At 49.6% G+C, this 21,482-nt stretch overlaps 1 protein-coding gene across 1 annotated transcript in view; it reads right to left on the bottom strand.

The window, feature by feature from the left end:
- fat4 (FAT atypical cadherin 4) overlaps positions 1-20,434 on the bottom strand; it is an 82,540-nt gene extending 62,106 nt beyond the window's left edge. The window contains exon 1 of the mRNA XM_078101947.1: positions 14,878-20,434. Within this exon, the coding sequence (XP_077958073.1) occupies positions 14,878-19,980 (5,103 nt within the window). The 5' untranslated portion in view covers positions 19,981-20,434. The remainder of the gene's footprint in view (positions 1-14,877) is intronic.
- Positions 20,435-21,482: the final 1,048 nt, after the last annotated feature.

Genomic DNA, 21,482 nt, shown 5'->3' with positions numbered 1-21,482 from the left:
TTTAATTCTGCCCCGGTATTGTTCCATCTGATAACTAATGTTGGAACGGACGAACCAGGCGTCCCCTTTGAAGGCGACAACCCCCCCCCCCCGCTGCTCCCCCCCCAACCCGAAGGCTTGTGACATCTCAGCCTGGTAAAAGGTAATCTTGGCGGTCCCAGGCTGTGCAGCGATTAGCAATGGCAGTAACGCACAAAGCACAAACCTCTGCTACATCGGTCTGATTCTCACAAAACGCAGAGGGGGGAAGTTGAAAAAAGGAAAAGAAAAAAAAAAAAAAACTCAAGCCCAGAGTCAATACAGACACTGCACCACACAACTGGCCTGGCAGGCAAAGCTGTCGCCATTCAGTTTGCACCGGTCCTACGAAGAGACAAGCCAGCTACGAAAACAGTCTGGCGGTGCCTCGGATCACGAGAGGGAGAGACGGGAGTGAGGTAATCTCAAGGTAATGGAATATGATAAGGAGAAAGTCTCTTTGCCAAAACAAGTCAAGATGACAATTGAAAGGTTTGTTTTAATTGGACTACTTTTAGGGTGGAGGCCTCGGCAGAGGTGGGTGAGATGAATCCTTGACCCCCACAGCGTCTGCGAAGTTTCACTTTGTCTCAAGTGGGACAAGATGGGGTTTTTTTCCTCCACCGTTTCTTTGTCTGACCCACTTTACCACCTCTATCAGTCCGCTGCGCTCGCTGCGACTGCTTTTGTATTCGTGCCCCGGGCCCCTCCTCTCCGAGGGTTTAACCTCGGGTCACCGCCGACTTCTTAATCAGTTCAGCACATGACCGGTCCTTTCAATCCCCACATGCCAGGGGAGAAGCACTCCCTGATACAGTAAATTCAGATAAAGAGCTCACGACCCCCCCCCAAAAAAAAAAATCGAAGGACCATATCCCCGTATGAAAGCAGGGGCCCCGATACATCAATGGAACAGATTTGGGTGTTGGGTGGCGTCGAAGCACTTCTCCGGAAAATCCACACTTCAAAAGGAGCCAGTATTAGATCGAGGGGGAGGGTGGGGAGGGTGGGGGGAGGTGTAGAAAGAGGATAGAGCGCCTCGACCAAGTCTGCCGTGCCAATCCACTGTGGTCACCAAGAGAAAGGAAGGGGGGGAAAAAAAAGATAAAAATCTGAAGGGAACCAAGATGTTACTGTGTGTTCTCACAAAGTTCTTTGAAGGATACAGGCGGGAGTTTCAAACGGCCTAATGGCTACCAGTCGGCGAGCCGGCGCTTTGATGCCCTCAAACCAAAAATCAGGGACTCTGATCGACTGTCAACGCCGCACCATTTCAGAGTGTTGGACGCTCGATGATGTTGTTGTTGTTGTTGTTTTTATGGCTCTTTCACCAAGCACCGGAAAGATGGTCCCAAAGGCAGCATTGACTGGCTGTCAAAGGATGAGGGGGGGCCCAAAAGCTAGAAGGTCAGAGTTCAAAAAGTCCTCAGCAGGGTTGGAAGCCAAGTCAGGGGAGGGGGGAGGGTAGAGATCAGCAGTTGCATTTCTTTTTCTTGCCCATAAACCCACAAGGTTACCCCCCCCCCCTCTCCACACCCCCTTTATGCTAAAAACACTAACAGCATAAATTAGCGGGATTGCTATTCATGCCACATCATCTCTAAATCCTTTGGTTTAGCTGGTTCTTTTAATCTGTGGGATAATATAAATAAGCCCGAAGATGAATGTCAGACCCCATGATTATGTCGGGGTGATGACAACTTCAAATTCTCCATCTTGCGGTATGCAGAAACCGCAAAAACGATGACGCTCGGAGGTCGGGGCCTGGACAGAGTGCACGGTGGAGCATTCTTCAGCATCAAATCCGGTTTTAAACTATTTTTGGCAATCCTCGGCCTTCGCCTTAGTTGCTTTTTTGGAACACGCTGGAAAATACGATACCAGAAATGATTCCATCCTTCACATGTCCTGGACGTCTGCCCAGAATAAGCCCAGATACAGTATTTATCAGGAGGGAAACAGAGACAGGGCTTACTTCAAAGAGAGGCCTCGATAAGAGTGACCAGATAACCTTCTACCAACACCGGTGTGCTACAACACGTCAAAACCAGAGCAAGAACTTAAAAGCAGGATTTGACGTACAAAAACATTGATCATAGAAATGTTTTTTGAAATATCAGCCGGCAATATGCTAATAATTTGAGCCACTATTTGTGTTTCAAATGAACAAAAGGTTCGGATCGCATCATGGTTTTAACTGACTGAACAGCAGGCAAAAAGAGAGGGAACTCGACGCCTGCTCATATTTCTCTGTGAGGATCGACTACACGCCGTATCAGAAGGTAGTTCCTCAGGGTTTGCTTAGCCAGATGTAGCTCAGCAATAAAAGAAAGGTCTCGATCATTTAAAACCAATCACAACCATCGCAGACGGCGCTGAACAAACATATCTTGACTGCCAGTTGTAGGCTTATACCCAGAGTTCACATCAGCAAGTACCACAAACCTTGATGGATCCCAGTTTGTATCCAAATCTCTATCGGAAGAGACAAACACCAGAACTAGTAGTAAACAAAAGACACTGACAGGACACATAGTGAACGGCGGCTTCACCCCCCCGGCGGATGCGAGAGAAGAGCACTCTCCCGCAAATGAAGACGACAAACAGCCCGTGCACCCAGAGGGAGGGAGGGAGGGCGTCGGGGGTCAGAGAATGAAACGGTCGACACCTCTGCAGCCACTTGACAGGATGAAAAAAAAAAAAAGAGAGCGGGAGACGAGGGGTGGCGGGTCGCTGGAGAGAGGGTGGGAGTAGCACTTGAGGCCAGAATGGAAGACACAAGCCTCCCAGCAGCAGCAGTCAGAGGCAAGGGGGACACAGGGGCTACTGTTCCCATTGAGGTCTTTGTCTCCCGGGCGCTCTCTTGTTTTTCCTCAGCAAACCGTGGGTACAATGAAGGCGGCATGCTCCCCTCCCCTCCCGCAAAGGGGCTGTCAATACCGGACCTATCAGCCCCTGAATGGCCCGAATCAGCCTTCCCATGAAAATCAAGTCAATGACCTGCTTCCCCCCGGCTCTCCTCCTTGTGAAGTGGGTGACAGCTATAATTTCAATAAGTGAAACAGAGGGAGAGAGCCGGTAGAGGGAAATGGGGAGAGAGAGAAGGAGCTTTCTCACATGTTGCGGAGGGTACTTTGCTCCGGACTCGGCATCCTCACATAAAATGCATTAATTCCTTCGCTGTGAGCTCACCGTAAATGATCACGATTGTGGCCGATTCGACATAGTTTTCCGAGCTTCCCCCCGAGCGCCATTAAAAAAAAAAAAAGAGAGCGAAAACATGATGCCGCGAATGCTGAGACAATTTTGAACCAAACATTTAACTTCAGCCTTCTGACCCGATCAAGTGGAAGAGAAGACAGGCTTTGTCCACCTTGGCCCATCCCAAAAAAAAAAAGTCCAAAGGAGGGGGAATGAGGAGGGGGGGGTGCGGGGGGGGGAAATGTAAAGATTTCGCCAAGCTTTTGTCACGCTTTAAGGACTGGCTTAGTCAATTGCTGTCAGATCAAGAAGACAGAAAGGAAAACAGCCGTGGTTGCCTTATATAAAAAAACACTTTATCTCGCAGCCAAGTCGGGAGAGTCCCCATAGACAGAATTACACAGTTACTTTTAAAGGATTTGCATTTAAAAGATTGCGTACAGGCCTGAATGCGGGTCGTTTCCCCCGTGACCATAGAAACACTAGAAAAGGTGGAAAATTCAGTCCGCTGAACTTTAAACGACTTTATTAAAGTGTCACTAATCAGACGGGAAAGACACAAGGTTTTAGTGTTTGGGCAAACTTAATACAAAAAAATAAAAATAAAAAAGCCTAATGACCTGTTAAGAGCGTTACGTTGAAGATCCTTGTTTGTGTCCCATTCCATATTACATATCACATCAGGAAAAAAATTAATAAACCAAAATATTCAACGGATTTGACTGAAGCACCGTGCTGCGGAATTCTGGTATCAGATTAGAGTTGTAATAACAATTCCTTCTCGACTCATAATTCATTTTTGCCCGAATCCAGACAACAATTGACACGCATACAAAAAGTCCTGAGTCGTAGAAATGTAACCCAAGACTTTTTTTTACAAATTACAGATGATAATTGCTTGATTCAAAAACATCCTGGCACGCATTTCCCCACAGAAAAAGACAAATTCCTAAGCAGAAAATTGCAACCATTACAGCGTAATGGGATAACAACCCAGAGAATAATCCCTCGCTAACAATGGGGAGGTTTGAAAAGACTCCTGTGAGTCCTGTTTGGTGTCTGCCAGGGGAGCGCTGCATTTTACAGCCAGCGACCGACGATGTAATCTCCGCTCAATGGAGACCTGGGGAGAGAGAGAGAGAGGGAGAGGGAGAGCGTCTCCGTCTCTGTCCCCTCCACCCCATCCATCCACTGATCTGTACATCCCATCCATAAAGAAATGGGGAGAACTCATTTCCATTCGACACCGACTGCATGGAGGGGAACAAATAAAAGTGCAAAAAAGACAGGGAGGGCTTGAGAGGGGGGGGGCTTGGTAGATGAATTAGCATCAGTGCTACAGATGAAAGGAGAGGCTGTGATCTTCCAGGCTGGTCCTAATCACATACGGCATAAATGAATCATCCCGGGAGTTAATATCAGTGCACGAACTAATTAACGCCAGAGCGAACTGATGTATGCGGAGCCCCATCAATGCAGTAATGATTCCACGAGGTTAATTTGAGTCACGATGCTGGGAGTTTCATTTAGTGATCGTCTTTTTGAAGATGAGGTGTTTTCAAATGGTGTGGGATGGGATGCTGGTATTCTTTTCTTCTCTTAAGCGTAGATCCTGAACAAAGGGGCTCAAGTATAATGAGTTGCAAAGCCAATATCACATTTTTTTGGAGGTATTTACTTCTATGTAGAAGTACATAGAATGTGTACACCGCCACCAGGCATCTACAGTACATTTAAATCAAAATATATACTTGGCATTGGTGTCAAATCCACTTCATGCTTCGACGTTTGCTCCCAGAGTCATCCCCCCCCCCCCCTACGAGGAGGTAGATATACAATCCCAGTTCTTTGAGTTAATAGCAAACAGCAGCACGTCCACGCGGCCTCCCCGTAGTCGAGTCGAGCACCGGGGGCAGACGGGGCATTTTGACAGTGCGGGGATCAAACTGGTTCCATATGACCACAGCTGGCACCACTCCAGCCCCGGGGCGACTACGGCTTCCTCGCGGTCCGAGCAAGGGGCCAAACCCAACAGCGGGGAGGGGGGGGGGGCTCGCGTAAAAGAAAAAGCGAATACATCTTGAGTTTCAAAGACGATATGAAATGTGACGACCATGCCCTATTACTGATTGATTCCCACGAAGAGAGTTCAGGTTCCCACAAAGCGCACACTTGATCTGCTACATCAAAGCTAAACGTGGAGAATTCTTTGCTAAAAAAAAAACCAAGACGTGAAAAGATGTGAACAAATATTTCCCATCTTTGACGGGATAATATCCCAAACACATCAGGCTTTTGTGAATGAACGTCCTGCGAGTGTGTCGGCCTCCATAGAGAACACGCCGCACTGCTTCACGGCCCCCGGCCTGCAGCGAGGCATGATGGGAAGTAATAACCACATCGTTACCGGCTGCGCCTCGGCCTCGTCACACGTCAAGAGGAATAAAGGAAGCATGCGGAGTTCACACTCGGGCCCGCCGGGCCAACCGCGCCGCCGGACCCGGTCACGCGTTCGCCCGCACATGCGTGCACACAAACACTCGCCGGGCCTGATGAAACACCGACGTGCTTCCCAAGAGGGCCGATTCACACACACACACACACACACAGCGGGTTGCTTAGCTGCCAAGACGAGAGGCAGTGCTTCCGCTCAAGTTCTGCCAAGTCAGGTCAAAGGTCACCCGATTCACTGGAAAGGTCCTGAGAGCGCCGCTTCCCGCTGGATCGCTCGCTCATTACGGAATAACGGCATCGATTGGCACGCAGCCAGAGGACGCGAGCGAGATCACCTGTGACATCCGCCAGAGGGATTAGCGGGATTAGGCGGCTGGATGACTGCAGCGGTTTTTCGGGGGGGGGGGGGGGGGGGAGACTTGATAAAGCCACTGAAGACATAATACCGATGCATTCCATCACGAGCACTAAACTCCCCGTGATGAGTCAGTGCAGGTCAGACAGCTCAATGCAAAATACAAAACTCCTCTTCCCCCTGCAGTCAAAAAGGGTATTTTAAGTCTCGAGACGTTTACCATCAGAAGTGTGTGGCCGTGCACCCCGTCTCTCTCGCCCCCCCCCCCCCGGAGGGTAATATCTGATCGCCCTCCATGTAATACCATAAGAACACAATGTCCTGGGAGGCAGGCTTCATTACGACCTGTCCGTCAACAGCCGGCCAGCCAAGTTCAGACAAAGTTTTGGATGATTCATTTTTCGGTGGGCTCCTTATTATGGGCCTCCCCCCCCTCCCCCCTCCATCTCGGGGAGCAACGCGTCACAAGCGGAGACGGATAACTCCAGAAAAATGAGCAGAGGGTGCCAGGATTTGGACCTCTGCAAAAAGGCATGCGGTGTTGTTTAACGGCGAAAGGCGCGTAGCGTTACGATACGAGCGTAAGCAAGCGGCGCACTAACAGAGGCCGGTGTTTTGAAAGAAGAGAGTCTCGCTTTTTAAATTACACCCCGACATCCGCACACAATAGAGCCTGGTGAAATCAGGCCACCTTAAGGAAAGAAGACACGCGAAGAGTAAAAATAGCACATTTTCAACAGAGGCAGTGGAGACCAGTCGCACTCAGCAGCTTTAATGAAATTGTGTCCGACAACAGAATGTGAGAGAGCGGCTGAGTCACCATGACTGGATCCCGCACATCGCTGCACAGAACCTTCGCCAGCAGGTTTCAATTAAACGAGCCCAAGTGGAGGCGGGGGCGGGGGGGGGGGGCACGGTTCACCAAAGCGGCGAGCTATTTGGAGCCCTTTTTCTTCCCGCTCCCTCCGTTTTTTTTCTTTTTTTTTCGATCAGTCGTCAGAAATGTGTTTTAAATACAGCGTTTTCACGCAGAGCCCCACAGTTCACCGGGCAGCGCTCACGTTCAGCGCGTCCTCTGATATTCCACTGAAATAAAACAAATAAATACAACCTCTAGTTTGGAATTACGCTGGATCCAAGAATCTCCTCGAATGAGATAATAATCCTCCAAAGGAGGGAGGGGGGGGGGGGGGTCTCAGTGACCACAAGCTATTTTCCCCGGGGCGTTCAAAACAACCGCGCCCGCTGCAAAACGGACGATGTCTGCGCCCGATTTAAGGAGGGGGAGGCCTGTGTGTCAGACGGGGGGGGGAACTAGAACACCTGATGAGAAGTCAGTTCAATAAAAGCTTAAAGAAAAAGAAGGTAAGTTACATTCTTTTGTTGTTTTTATTACGGTTAGATTTAGCTTATCCTTAACTTGATGATGAAGAGGATGATGTTTACACGGAGTGAAACCTAAGACACCGTTTTTTTTACAGCTGCATTATTGCAATTAGTGGGAATGTTTCAGATAATAAACACATAATTCTCCACACTTTTTCCCCTTTAGATCTTGCCTCACATGTTTGGCATTATTTTAAACTTTTCTCCACTATGATTTGTACTTGAGTTCTGCAGGTTTGAACAATGATTGGCTGCAATGCAAGACTTACATGGCACACTGCCGGGTGGATGGGGATTTAGATTTGAAAACGAAGGTAACAAAGTACAATAAAGTACGAATTACACGCTAACAATAAATAAATAACGTTATAAGTCATAACGAGGGGAAAACTCCATTGTGTCATTGGGTTGTCATGGTCGGAGAAAAAGGCCAAAAAGCTTTCAAACAGAGAGCACGAACAGAATTATGACCCACGCGCCTGCATGATTTTAAAAATCCAACAACTTGCACAGCAATCGAGTCACGCTGGGACATTCTGAAAGCAGAAATATTTCAATTCCAAAATTGAAAACATCTGCAAACCAACTGCGGCTTGGCTTATTCTATTTCTTTTTAGTCAGGACCTTCACAGCAGAGCGAGCGAGGAGAGCATTTTGAAAGCTTGAAATCCAACAATCACAACAACAACAACAACAACACAACTAGACAACATACAAATAATACAATTCTAAACTCGGTACAAATGTTGAATCACAATTTGGGTAACATCTTAATAAAAGGAGAGCGTGCGCTGCGCGCAGGGCGGGAGCTGCGCTGGATCCCCTGATGGAAAACTCATAAAAATAAGAGGGGAGATAACAATAACACGGGCTCTCGCTCGCTGGTGCCAGTCTATCTTTGCTTGTCTCCTGCCTCTGACACTAAAGCCCTGCTCCAGCCCCCTCCTTCCCTCCCTGCAGCTCCCATGCAGCTCCTAAATCCTCTGTCCTGCTGTGGGAGATACCGCTTCCAGGTGTGTGTGTGTGTGTGTGTGTGTGTGTGTGCACGCTTCTGAGAGAACTCTGCACAAGATGGAAGCGAATATCCGCCCCTCCGACCCTCGTTGGATTTCCCTGGAGGAGGGAAGCTAAATGTCGCCGTGGAGCTGCCCGTTGACGGACGGCCATCGGGGAAGTGAGATGTGCAGGAGAGCAGCAGCTCGGTGAAGCCAATGGAAACGCGCACGGCTTATTTCTGCACGTGGATGTGTGGCGTTTGTTGATGCGAGAGAGCTCGGTAAGTCACGTGAAAGAACAAATCATTCTGAGGCTGGGATCCATTATTACCGCCGGGAGCGTGTGCCAAAATCAACCCTCCACTTTCCCTCCTTCCCTTCTACCTCCCTCGTTTTACAAGTGAAAGTTGTGGAACGTTATTTCTTTCTTTTTTTCCTTTCTCAGAGCCGAACGGACTTGGGCATATTTTATGGTCCCTTCACAGTCAGAGAAACGTGATGAAGAAATCTCTGGATGGAGTCATACTCAAGATTTATTCCCCTGCTCTTTCGCAGCTCTTGCTCAGGGGTTACCGGGGGGCACGTAAGACCCTCATCGCATCTTTACCTGATCGTTCCCACTAAAATACTCCCAATCAACCTCGCTGCGTTTGAGGGACTATGAAATGTGGAATCCTTTCTTTTGATCGGGCCTCCATCGGTGGTGCCAACGGACAAAAGACGTTCCCGTCCGGGATTAATGCGACGTCTCACACGCGGTCCGAGCACGCGAGCACCGGGCCCCCCTCCCGAAATGACGCGCGACAATCAAAGTAACAGGACAAGAGAAATGCACCTCCGATGTTAAAATAAACCCGATGATGCAAAACTCTGCAGAGCATGCACGGCTCAGGCCACATGCATTGGTTATTCTGAGCCAAAGGTCTCGCGTTGACTTTGCACGAGGCAGAAAGGGGGCAAAACATGAGGAAGGAAAAAAAAAAAAAAAAAGAAGAAAAAAGCTTTGCAGACAGACAACCGCAGAGCTGAGAAACTTTTCTTTCAATATACATTCACATTCCCTTCATAAACAGACTTTAGTGGTGAACCAAGTTTAAAAATAGCGTGTGAATAATTTCGGTTTGAACCTGTTTAGGGGAGCAGCAGGGTGGAGTTACCGCACCAGGACAAAGCACTTTGCCACAGAAGACAACACAACGAGTTGTACGAGGGCGACACAATGTGCTTTGTAGCTCAAAAGGTAACTTTGTTGCTTTTACTTTGGTTTACGCTTAAGGGTCATACAAACACGGGACTGTCACTCAGGAGGCCGCTGTTCCCGTCCCGCGTAAAACCAACGCCATCGCCTGTTGGGTAAAGTTATGTAAGGGCAGTTACTATTTTGTCAACCTACCTACGTTGTTACGGGAGTTACGGTACGTCGTGAAACAGGTCTTTGGTCCCGAAGCATCGACCTTCAGCTCGTGTATATTTAAATAAGTTCAGAATCTAAATGCATTCTTTGTATCCGCCTGGGAGTTGACGGCCTGAACCACGATCCAATGTCATGGATAACGAATGGGACTCGGTCACAGGTAACCAGCATCACCAGGATCTTACTCTCTTCTGGAGCTCTGCCTAGTTTGTGAAATACCCAAACTGACTTAACAGCCATTGTGCCTCCGAAAAAAGTTTGTTTTGCATTTTTTTATTTTTCTTGTGCGACACTTGGCTCAACGTTAAGGGCTGAACGGTGCGACCGTGCTGTCGACCTTTCAGCCTCAAGAGCTTGACTACTGTCGGCTGTGAGCTGTGCCGGTCGCCTCTTTATCAGGAAAACAATTAAAAAAAACAAGGTGAACAGGACGATGAGGGAAAACTGCTGTGAATGAGCTGGGGGGGGCAGCCGTTATATGTCCACACAGGTTCGCTGTCCAAGAAAACAAATGGAACAAGACAAACAATGACAAACAGCCTGGTGTCATTAAGGCTCAGTAGGAATCTGCAGGAACGCAGTCACAAAGTATCCCAATGATTTAATTAGAGAGTAAGATAATCATAATAATATAAAGTTTGAACTTGTGGTCAGCGTGTGTGTGTGTACTTTTGTACTTTGTAGCATTTGCCGTTACGCATCTACGCATGAGCGAATGTTTATCCAACTTTTAGTGCGATTGCCTCGTAAAGCGGGCGAGCGCTGTGCTCCCCCGGGAGCGACCACCTACCAGGAGGCCGAGCAGATGCTCGCCTCCTCGATGGCCGTCTCTAAAAGGCGCGTCGGGACGGATTACTGCGTGAATCATTGGGCCGGTCACGGCCAGACTGGACTGTTATCAACCGTTCTCACATAAGACACACACACACACACCAGAAAGACCCCAATTAGACCATGGATTACAATGCACCGCATCACTCCTCGTCCACTTGGTGTAAAATGTCCCTCCTGAGGAACATGAAATTGTAATACTAAGCTGGTGTATAAATCCAATGTCATCAAACCGGTTCTTTTCTGTTCAGTTTGAATGCAGCACTTGGGGGGCCGTCGGTATCAGTTCTGCCTTTTCCCTGGAGACTGTACTCGTCGATATTTAAACTTGTATTAATACGCTCTCTCTCACACACACACACACACACACACACACACACACACACACACACACACACACACACACATCAGGCTCTGTACTGTCCGGCTGTTCGTGACCTTCTCCTCTCTGCCTCGTTTCCCTCACGTCGGAGGTTTCAGCATCCCACAAACGCGAGGACAAAAGAAAACGCCAGAAGGAAAAGCGGACTTTGAAGTCAACAAAGAGATTTATGGATGAGACCATCACACAACGCAGCGATGGACACAAACAGATTCCCACCGGCAAAGAGACGCAGTGACAGAGACGTAGGACTTGAGTGATATGGAATGCCGTTTTAGTCAAAATTAAATAAATTAATAAATACGTAATTACATGAAATATGCATTTGAAAAGTGGCATTATGAAATAAAAGTACCATGAAATAAAATGTGTTTAATATTTATGTATTTATTGCCTCATTTATTTATTTCATGATGTATTTCAAATGCATATTTCATGTATTTACGTATTTATTCATTTATTTAATTTGGACTAAAACGGTTTCCATAGAGTGAGACGAGAGTGGATGGACGAGAGCTGGTCGCCTCTTCCTTCCCATGATTCCCTGCAATGCCGACTGCGTCCGGCCCTTCGAGGAGGACCCCCCGCCTCCTTAAAAAATGTCTCCCTTCCCTCATTCCCACAACTCCCATTACCACCGTCTGACACGTCCAGAGCCCTCCCCCCCCCCCAAAACTCCTTTCTCTCTTAAATTCCACTAATAGCTCCACCGTACGTTCCACACCGGTGACGGGACGGGAGGGAAGCTGTCCGACGGGGGCATCCAGACACACTCCTAAATCTGCCAGGGCAAGACGCTGGCACAGACCACAAAAACAACAGAACCCCCCCCCCCTCGGATCCGCGTCCGGGGCCGCGCAACACTTTATCTGCGACGGCAAAACAAAGGAAGGCCTGTTGAACACTCCGACCGTGTTTACTTTATGGGGAGAACAATGCCTTTGAGGGGAGGGGGGGCGAAGACTGATGTGGCCTCTCCGAAAAGAAAAAAAAAAAAAAAAACAGCACTTCATTTTGATTCACAGTGAGCTCAAGAAAACAGTTGTAGTTGCAGTCTGGTCTGTGGGGGCGGAAGGGAACGAGTACAGGACAAGAAACAGATCAGACCTCGTTTTCTGTGGTGCAGCACTTCAGCCTCGGCTTCACTTTTCAGAAGTCGGAGGAAACTGAGGCTTTAGAGAAAGGTATTTTCAAAACGTTTGCAGCCATTCCATCCGATTGGGTTGCTTTTCAAATGACAGACATACAACATATTGTGAAGAGCGGGACGTAAAATCGTTCTGTTGTTCAGATCCCAAGAGACCGAAGAGGTGAAATCTTCTACGTGCCTTTCTGGCTCTAACCTTTGCCTTTGGTGCCTTGATATCCTAGTAACAAACAACTAAAGATCCCTTTCTAGGAAATAAAAAGGCTAATTTGCTTTCCAGTGCAGGTGTTTTGTCTTCAACAGCTGATGAGGAAACACCGGCCGCCACATCACTGATTATGTTGAGCCCTCGGGTGGAATAGCTCCTTTAGTTATTGGTTTCCAACTCCAAACAAGTACGCTGTAGGATGTGATGAATCAAAACTTGAAGTGAAATAAAACCAAACATCCTTCTGAACACCCGGAATGGATTCGCAGACAATGAAGGAATCTACTGCCGAGAGATCCTCCTTGTTAATTGTACCAGTTTTGGGGAGGAATAAAGTACAAAAGTATCTCTGGGTGATAAAGTCAGTCGCATGACACACACAACCACAAAATATGAACACGTTGAGGATTAAAAGAACATTGGCAGTCTTAAGGAAATGCCCAGTGCAAATCAGACGTGGGGACAAAAGTGCCATCAGTCATGCAATGACAGATCTAATCAACAATCACTGACAATGAAACTTTCAAAGATGCCAAGAAGTTACGGAGGAAAAAAAAAAAAACACTCTCTCCAAAGCGGCGTCCTGATTTGTTTAAGATCGCGAGCGTCGATAGCGCATGTCCAGCAGAATTCCCTTTGTTTGAGCATTTCCAAAACATCACACATAGCGCAAGGGAGAGGACAGAAAGAAAATCCCAACTTTCTCTCATGAATGCAATCAATGGGGAAAATGGAGAATGTGAAAGGGTCGAAACCCCAGGGGTGAAAATAATCTCCCCCCAGTTGCTACCGAGTATCTGGTGTATAAACATTAGTCTGAAGGTTTACACTATCGCACCACGCAGTCCTCTGAGATCCCGCTGACGGAGGAGACGCAAAGAGCGATGCGACCTGTGCGTTTTAGCCAATAAAACTGTGGCTGCAAAGACTGTTGCATTTCGGAAAAAACACAAAACCAGCCCACATTTCCAAACGTGTAGGTCATTTGAATTCCTCCCGGTTATTAGATCTCACGCTTCTCAAACTGGAGAGACTGACTGCTCAGCCAGGTGGTGTGGTAAAGTCATCTCTCCACGGGGTGAGAAAGTTCAAGCTTAGCATGAAACCAATCTAGAGTTTAATGTTTGGGAAAAGCGAGCGCTGAAGCGCCATGTTCTCTCATTAGCCCGACGGTGGAGTCTGCAGGAAAGCACATCACCGTCTCCGCGGCAGACAAAGAGGGAGACCGTTGGTGTTCCCATTTGGCCCGTTGACTTGACGAACACCATTTTGCCAAATAATCCTTGATATGAATAACAGGTTGAGTGTTTCCCCAAATAACGGATTGCTGTATTACATTTCAGCTTCAACATTTGCATTAATAACAACTGTCAAATACATAAACTTAAATCATTTCACATCAGGCATTTTCGAAATGTGATAACACAAAACACATTTCTCAGCTGTGGACAGAGCTTTTGTTCTTTGCTCTAAGACATCCAGTACATGTACAGTGTGTGCGCCACCAAGCCTGTAATAATACGGCATCTCAAGTCCTGGTTAAAATGTGCAGAACGTACACATAGTATACATATCTCACATTTGTTTTTCATTTGACAGGCAGCCTTAGCCACCCAAATGTGGGTTTAGGGTTCCTGCAACACATTTCAGAAGACTTAACTCTCTCCGGAGGGAAAGCCTGAAAAAGGTGCATCGCACAATGCAAACCCAGCGGACAGCTTAAGTTTCACTCACTTTGCCCTCAGCGTCTTTTCACAGAGTCTTAAGGGGTCACCCAATTTTAATGGTCACTTATTGCCTGTGGCGCAGTTCCCTGTGGTATAAAAAGGGACCCCAGGACCACCCCGGTGCCAAAACAGCCTCAAGCATGAGGGCTCAGAGTAATACTGGCACCGGTGATGCATAGCTGCACAGGAAGACCTCATGAATTACCCTCCAACTTGAGACAGCGGGGAAACTATCGAGGGTCTTGAACCTGAAACTGCAGCTCTGAGTCGGTGGGGAAATTGAAAAGTGGTCATTTTTTGATTTGTGCAGTTCATATCCGCTGATAAGAACGTTTCAGAGCTCGTGCAGACGACTCGCAGCACTCATTATTTCCCTTTCCAAGACCATTCCAACACTAGAAGAGGCACATTTAAGATGATTTGTTATGACTAGTATGTTATTGGAAACGACAATAATCAGCGTGGGCCTTCTTTCTCATGTACGAGGAAACTATGATTCAATAAAATGCAGAGCCATGCATAAAAAGGAGTTGAATGAATGCACAGGCCATAGGTGTCTCTCTGTTTTTATGTGAGCCTTGGACAGACTCCCTCCCCCTCCAGCTAAAACCTTGATCCCATTATACTTATTCCATCCCAACGTCTCTTACAAATGTCAGCGAGTGAGTTCGTGCCCTCGCCCTGCCAGACAGATCAAACGCAGAACCGATCGCAGCTGAATGCGATGTGGCTTTGCAGAGAAGTCAGCGGTGCACTCACCTCAGCGCGCTGCGTCCTGGGCTGGCTGGCGTCCGTCTCGATGGCGTACACGACCACCAGGTAGAGGTCGCTGCCTTGTTCTCGGTCCAGCTCTGCGGCCGTCTGTATCACTCCAGTGTGCCGGCCGATGGTGAAAAGGCGTCCCACGGCTTTTCCGCCACTGCGGACCCCCACGATGAAATACTCCACTTTGGTCGCTGAGCCCCGCGGGCTGGAGGCATCCAGGGAGATGACGTTGGTGCCCGGCGGCTGGCCCTCTTTGAGGATGGTGATGTACTTCGGCTGGGAGAAAACAGGCCCGTCCAACCCTCGGAGGATGATGGTGAGCTCGGTTCTGGAGGTCTTGCGGCTGTCGCCGTGGTCGGTGGCCGACACGGTGAGCGTGTACATGAGCCGGGACTGCAACAGTTGGGAGGCCAGGCGGATGTCTCCGCTGTATCTGTCCATGATGAAAGTGTCCGAGTCCCCCTCCACCAGCTCGTACTCCACTTCTCCGTTGGAGCCCTCGTCGGGGTCAAAGGCCGACACGGTTGTCAGGATGGAGCCGATGACTATGTTGGGCTCGGCTACGAGGGCATTCTGGGACATAAAAGTGGGGACGTTATCATTCAAGTCTGTGACCCAAATTGTGACATTTTTCAGGGCAAAGCGGCGGAATTCGACTGGCACGGCCTGGTCGGTGGCTTTGACTGTCAGCTCGAACAGGTTTGAAAACTCCCTGTCGATTTCCTTGCTGGTGTAAATGAGCCCGGTGCCTGAATCGATGCCAAAGTGGCCCCCCCGGGGAATCTGGTGAACGATGGAGTACTCCAGCTGCCCGTTTATGTCTGCATCCGTGTCGTGAGCTGCAATGGTCATGACAGAAGCTGAGAGGGGAAGATTTTCGGGGATGGATTTGAAAATGTCCCCAGGGGTAAACACGGGGGGGTTGTCGTTAAAATCCCTGACGTGAATGACCACAGGAACGGATGAGGAGCGAGCTGGTCTCCCGTTGTCCTTCGCCGTGACGTTGAGTTTGTAAAGTGACTGAGTCTCAAAGTCCAGCTTTTTATCCAAAAAGATGCTGCCGGTGTTGGCGCTGATGCTGAAGGTGCCGTGGTTGTTCGTGGCCGTGATGCTGTACGTTATGTCGGCGTTCTGACCGGAATCCGCGTCGGCGGCGGTCACCGAGGCCACCAGCTCCCCTATCCTCATGTTTTCCAGGACGTCCACGGACACAGAGGATTTAGGGAAGGAGGGGGAGTTGTCGTTCTCATCCAGGATGCTGATGCTCAGCATGCAGGAGGAGGTCAGAGGCACAGCTCCTGCATCAGCAGCTAGGATTTTTAACGAATAGGAGGACGTAGATTCATAGTCCAGCTTTCCTACTAAAGTAACTTGCCCGGAGCTGCTGTCAATAGCGAACTGTCCTTCCTCGTTGCCCTCCGAGATGTGATAATGAACCAACCCGTTTTTGTTCTCGTCCACATCAGAGGCGGAGACCCGCAGCAGTTGAGTCATGTTTGGCGCCGACTCTGAGATGGAGGCCTGGTAAATGTCTTTTGTGAATTTAGGCGGGTTGTCGTTGATGTCTTGAATGTAAACTTGCACCTTGGCCTGGTCCCTGAGGGGCTTGGGGAGACCCTGATCCGACGAGACGACCACAAAGCCGAACACGGCGGCGCCTCTTTGTCTCATGAGCGCCTCGCGATCAAACTGCAGCGTGCTGGTCAACTCCCCCGTGATGGCGTTCAGCTCAAAGTTGGGCTGCGGAGTCTCAAATGAGTATCTCACCTCGCTGTTTGGGCCAAAGTCCTTGTCCTCGGCGTAAACATGGCCAGCCAGCGACCCCCTCTTCTGCTCTTCCTCAAAATGAAACACATAATTGGTGCTGTTGAAAAGGGGGCGGTTGTCGTTCACGTCATCCAGAATCACGCTGACGTTGACGGCGGCGCTCAGCGGCTCCACGGCCCGGTCTTTGGCCACGACCACTAAGTTATATCGGTCTTGTGCCTCTCGGTCCAGCTCGTCTTTGATGTACAGCTGCCCGTCTGGAAAGATGCCAAACACATCCCTGGTGTTGCCCCCGGCGATGTCATACATAATCTCCCCGTTGAGACCGGAGTCCATGTCGGCGGCCTCCACTTTGAAAAAGCGACTGTTGACAGGCTCAGACTCCAGGATGACGACCTCGTACGAAAGCTGGTCGAATACCGGCGAGTTGTCATTGACGTCATAGACGCTGACGATGAGGACGAGGTCGGAGCTGTGGCGGGGGACCCCCGTGTCGGACGCCGTGACCTCCACCTCGTAGGAGCTGGTGGTGACCTCCAGCGGCCCGGTCAGCGTGATGAGGCCGTGCTTCTCGTGAATGTGGAACAGCCCCCTGGGGTTCTGCTTGAGGCTGTAAACCACCGCGCCGTTTGTGCCTTCGTCGGGATCCGACGCTTTGGCCTGGAATATGACGTGACCCGCGCTCCAGTTTTCCACCGCGCTCACATGCTCCACGGCGTAAAGGAAATGAGGCCCGTTGTCATTTAAGTCCTTCACCGTGACGTTCGCCAGGGCCTCGCCCGTGATCTCCCCAGCCCTCGCTACAACCTTCAGCTGATAGAAGTCCCGCTCCTCCCTGTCTATCTGGCTCGACGCTGTGATCTGACCCGCGCCGTTCACGGAAAAAAGCCCCCTGTGGTCCCCCGAGGTGATGAGATATGAAATGTTTGTGTTCAGATCCACGGTGGTGGCCGACACGGTGCCTATGACTGTCCCAAGGCCCACGTTTTCAAACATGACAAAGCTGTAGACCTCCTGGCTGAAGACCGGGGGGTTATCCTGCGTGTCGATGACGGTCACAGTCACTATGGCCTGCGTGTGTGAGCGCAGGCCGCCACCATCTGCAGCTGTAACCTGCAGCTGGTAGGCGGTCTTCTCCTCTCTATCCAGGGGCACAAGTGTGGTAATTTTCCCTGTGTTACTATTAATGCGAAATTTGGAAGAATCCCCAGCTGTAATCATATATTTGAGCGTGCCGTTTCGACCCAAATCGGGGTCTGTTGCTGAGGCGGTGGTTACATAAGAGCCCGAGGGCTCGTTCTCCTTCACGTTGGCAAAATACTGCAGCGGGTAGAAAACCGGCCTATTGTCGTTGATATCCCTCAGGGTGATGTTGACTTTCCCTACAGAGTGCAAAGCGGGGCTGCCTGCGTCCGCTGCCTGGACGTGGAGTAAGTAGGAGGCCCGCTCCTCCCGGTCAAGCTCCGCGGCCGTGCTCAGTCGCCCCGAAAGCGCGTCCAGGCGGAACAGCTGCTGGACAGCGGCCGGAGTCTCCCCGTCGAACGCGAAGCGGACGGTTCCATTGGCCCCGTCGTCGTCGTCCGAGGCCTCCAGCACCAGCAGCTCGGTGCCGGCGGCGGCGTGCTCCGCCAGCGAGACGTGGTACGTGCCCTGTGCGAACGTGGGCACCTGGTCGTTCACGTCGGTGACGTTTACCACCAGTTTGGTGTAGGAGATCTTGGGCTGCAGCCCCTGGTCTTTGGCGCTGATGTTGAGCACAATTTCAGACGCTATCTCCCGGTCCAGCAAAGCGGCGCTGGTCACCAGACCGCTGTTCTCGCTGATGGAGAACCAGCCCAAAGCGTTTCCAGACACCAGGGAGTAGCGCAGGTTGGCGTTCTGCCCGGAGTCGCCGTCCGTCGCAGAAACGCCTTTGACGTAGCTGCCTTTCGGTACGTCCTCGCTGATGTCCACCCTGTACAGGGTTTGCTGGAATATGGGCGGGTGGTCGTTGATGTCGTTCACAAAAATAACCAGACTGGCGAAGGAGGACCTGGCGACGGGGGCGCCGTTGTCCGACACCGACACGGTCAGGTTGTAGGAGGAAATCCGCTCCCTGTCCAGCACACTGGCCACTTTGATGAGACTCAAATTGGGCACGGGGGAAGTGTGCACTTCAAAGTGCCTCTGCTCGTTGCCGCCTAGGATTGAAACGGATATGTTGCCGTTGGCAGTGGGGGAGTCTGAATCCGAGACAGTGAGCAGAGCCACCACGGTGCCAATCTGTGCGTTTTCATCCACCGAGGCAAACTTGGAGGTGGTGGGGAAATACCTGAACTTCACCACCGGGTCGTTGTCGTTCACGTCTAAAAGTTTGATGGTGGCTTCTGTCCTCCCCGACAGGGACGGCACCCCGTTGTCCACGGCATGGATGGTCAGGGAATACTCTCGCTTACTCTCATAATCCAAACCCTCTTTCATAATGATGGTCCCGGCTTTGGGGTCGATTTGGAAAGGTGTTCCCTCGTCTAAAAAATACCTGACCTCCGAATTAGCTCCCTCATCCCGATCCGACGCCGTGATCTGCAGAATGCTGGAGCCCACGGCTGCGTCCTCAAAGACGCTGTTCTGATATTGTTCTTGGTCAAAAACGGGAGGGTTGTCATTTATGTCCTGAATAGTGACGTTCACCTGCATGTAGCCAAACTTTTTGGGTTCCCCTTTGTCCTCCACCTCCACCAGCAGCTGGTAGAAGGGAGTGACTTCCCTGTCCAGGCCTCCGGTGGAGACGAGGTGCAAGAATGCCCCCTCTCCGCTGGGATTGACCGTGATATCCAGGCGGAACCTCCTCTGCTCGTTGCCTTTCACGATCCTGTACGTGGTGTGATCCACTCCGTTGCTGCCGATGTCGGAGTCCGTGGCCGTGTCCAGGATCACCTGCCGCCCGCTGCTGGCGTCCTCCTTGAAGGACACGACGATGGACGCGTCCGGGAACACCGGGGAGTTGTCGTTGATATCCAAAACCACTATGCGCACCTCGGTGGGGTACGTGGGCTGGCTGGACAGCACCACCACGTTGATGACATCGCTCTGCAGGAGCTCCCTGTCAATCACCGAGGAGGTGTAGATCACGCCGGTGGTGGCGTTGATTGCAAAAAGTTTGTGGCTCTCGCTGAAGCGGTACGAGAAGCTGGGCTTGGTCTCTATGGTGCCCACGTAGGTGCCGACGGGCTGCTCCTCCGGGACCTGGAACTCTTGACGGACCTGGCTGGACGCGGAGTGCCGCGACAGGGTCCACAGCGCCAGCAGAACGAAGTGAAAGCGGCCCAAGCCCCTACCTGTGCGCGCCATGGTCAAGTCAGACAGAGTCCATGCCGGAGACGCATCCACTGCACCCACCAAAGCGCCGCATTAGTTAGTCAGTGAGCGGCTCGTCATTCACTGTCCCAAAGTACTCCACGAGTTCTCTTCTGCTCCTCCTGATGCCGCGCAACGAGCAGAAATCCTCCTTGAAGGGAGACGGGGATCCCTGCAGCTGGAAACTTTTAATTCAACTCCACACCAAAAAAAAAAAAAAAAAGAGGCAGGAAACTGGTAATACTTTGAAAGGTGAAACAAAACGGCCTCGCTCGTGCAAGGTACGCGAAACAATAATACTAATATTTAAAAACAATAAAAAAGTTTATCCGAAGTTGGCGAGCGGGTGCGCGGCGCGCAGAGCGTCCCGTGGAATAACGGTGCCTCGGTCATATTGCGCTCAGGAGTCCCTGTAAGTTCGGACAAAGCTGGAGAGCCACAAACTCCCTCCCATCGCCGATCCCATTGGATGGCTGCGCTCCTGCCCGCCCTCCCGCCGCCTCCCCCTCCATTGTGTCTAGCGGCCCCGCTTGCAGGAGAAGATGTCAATCAAGTGATACAGGTAACGATGCGCAGAGCGCGTTTAATTACTTCACTAGTTTCAAAGTTGCTTTGAAATCGAATTTGATGAGCAATACGTCATGTTTGGATTGTTACCTGTCGTACTATATTAAAACCATTCAAGTGCGATCGTGTATATCGCAATACTTTTCTGTATAGGAACGATCGTATACATTAAAATGATTTGCATCGTAGTTCAAACACAATTTTTAGCTTTCTGTGTCCAATCAATGTCTTTTATTCAGTTATTGGGGATTCAAATGATATCGAAATATGTATTTCTTAATTAAGGAACGGGTCTAATAAGGGTTTTCAGTCGTTTTCTGACTTCATAATAGCCGTCGAGGTATTTGCATAGAATTGAAGTTGCAGGAAAGTTCCTTTTGTGGGTAAGTAGCTCCACCTAGTGGCCAAACGATGGTACTTCCACCCAAAGTAGAACAGCAGGAGGCAGGAAAGTATTAAATATGATCTGTGTTCAGTAGTTTTTTCTTTGTCTTCAGTTACGTATCTACTATATGAACATGTTAAAACACAAAGTTATTTTAAAAATAAAAGCCATGACTACCACATGATTGGTTGACTTTGGGAATTTAAAAAGACAAAAATTAAGAATAAAAGCAAAAAAGACAAATTGCTGAAAAATGTGAAATATTCAGCAAAACAGAGAAAATGACTCGAAAAACATAAAAGCCTCCATGATGAGGGAAATTTAAAAAACACCAGAACAGACAACATTGTGAAAAAACACAGAAGAATCAACAAAACAGACACTTGAGCAGCAGACCAAATGAGAAAAAAGACAAAACACATTAAAAAAAGGAGACAAAATGATGGAAAATTCACCAAAACATTCAAAAATTTCACAGAACTTCTGTTTCATAAATATTTGACTCTGTCTTCACATTCTTCCGTGTTTAGGACTTCAGCAGTGT

The sequence above is a fragment of the Gasterosteus aculeatus genome, chromosome 4 (assembly GCF_964276395.1).
Source record: "Gasterosteus aculeatus chromosome 4, fGasAcu3.hap1.1, whole genome shotgun sequence".
In the NCBI taxonomy this organism is placed as follows: Eukaryota; Metazoa; Chordata; class Actinopteri; order Perciformes; family Gasterosteidae; genus Gasterosteus; species Gasterosteus aculeatus.
This window is presented reverse-complemented; position numbering and strand designations above follow the sequence as displayed.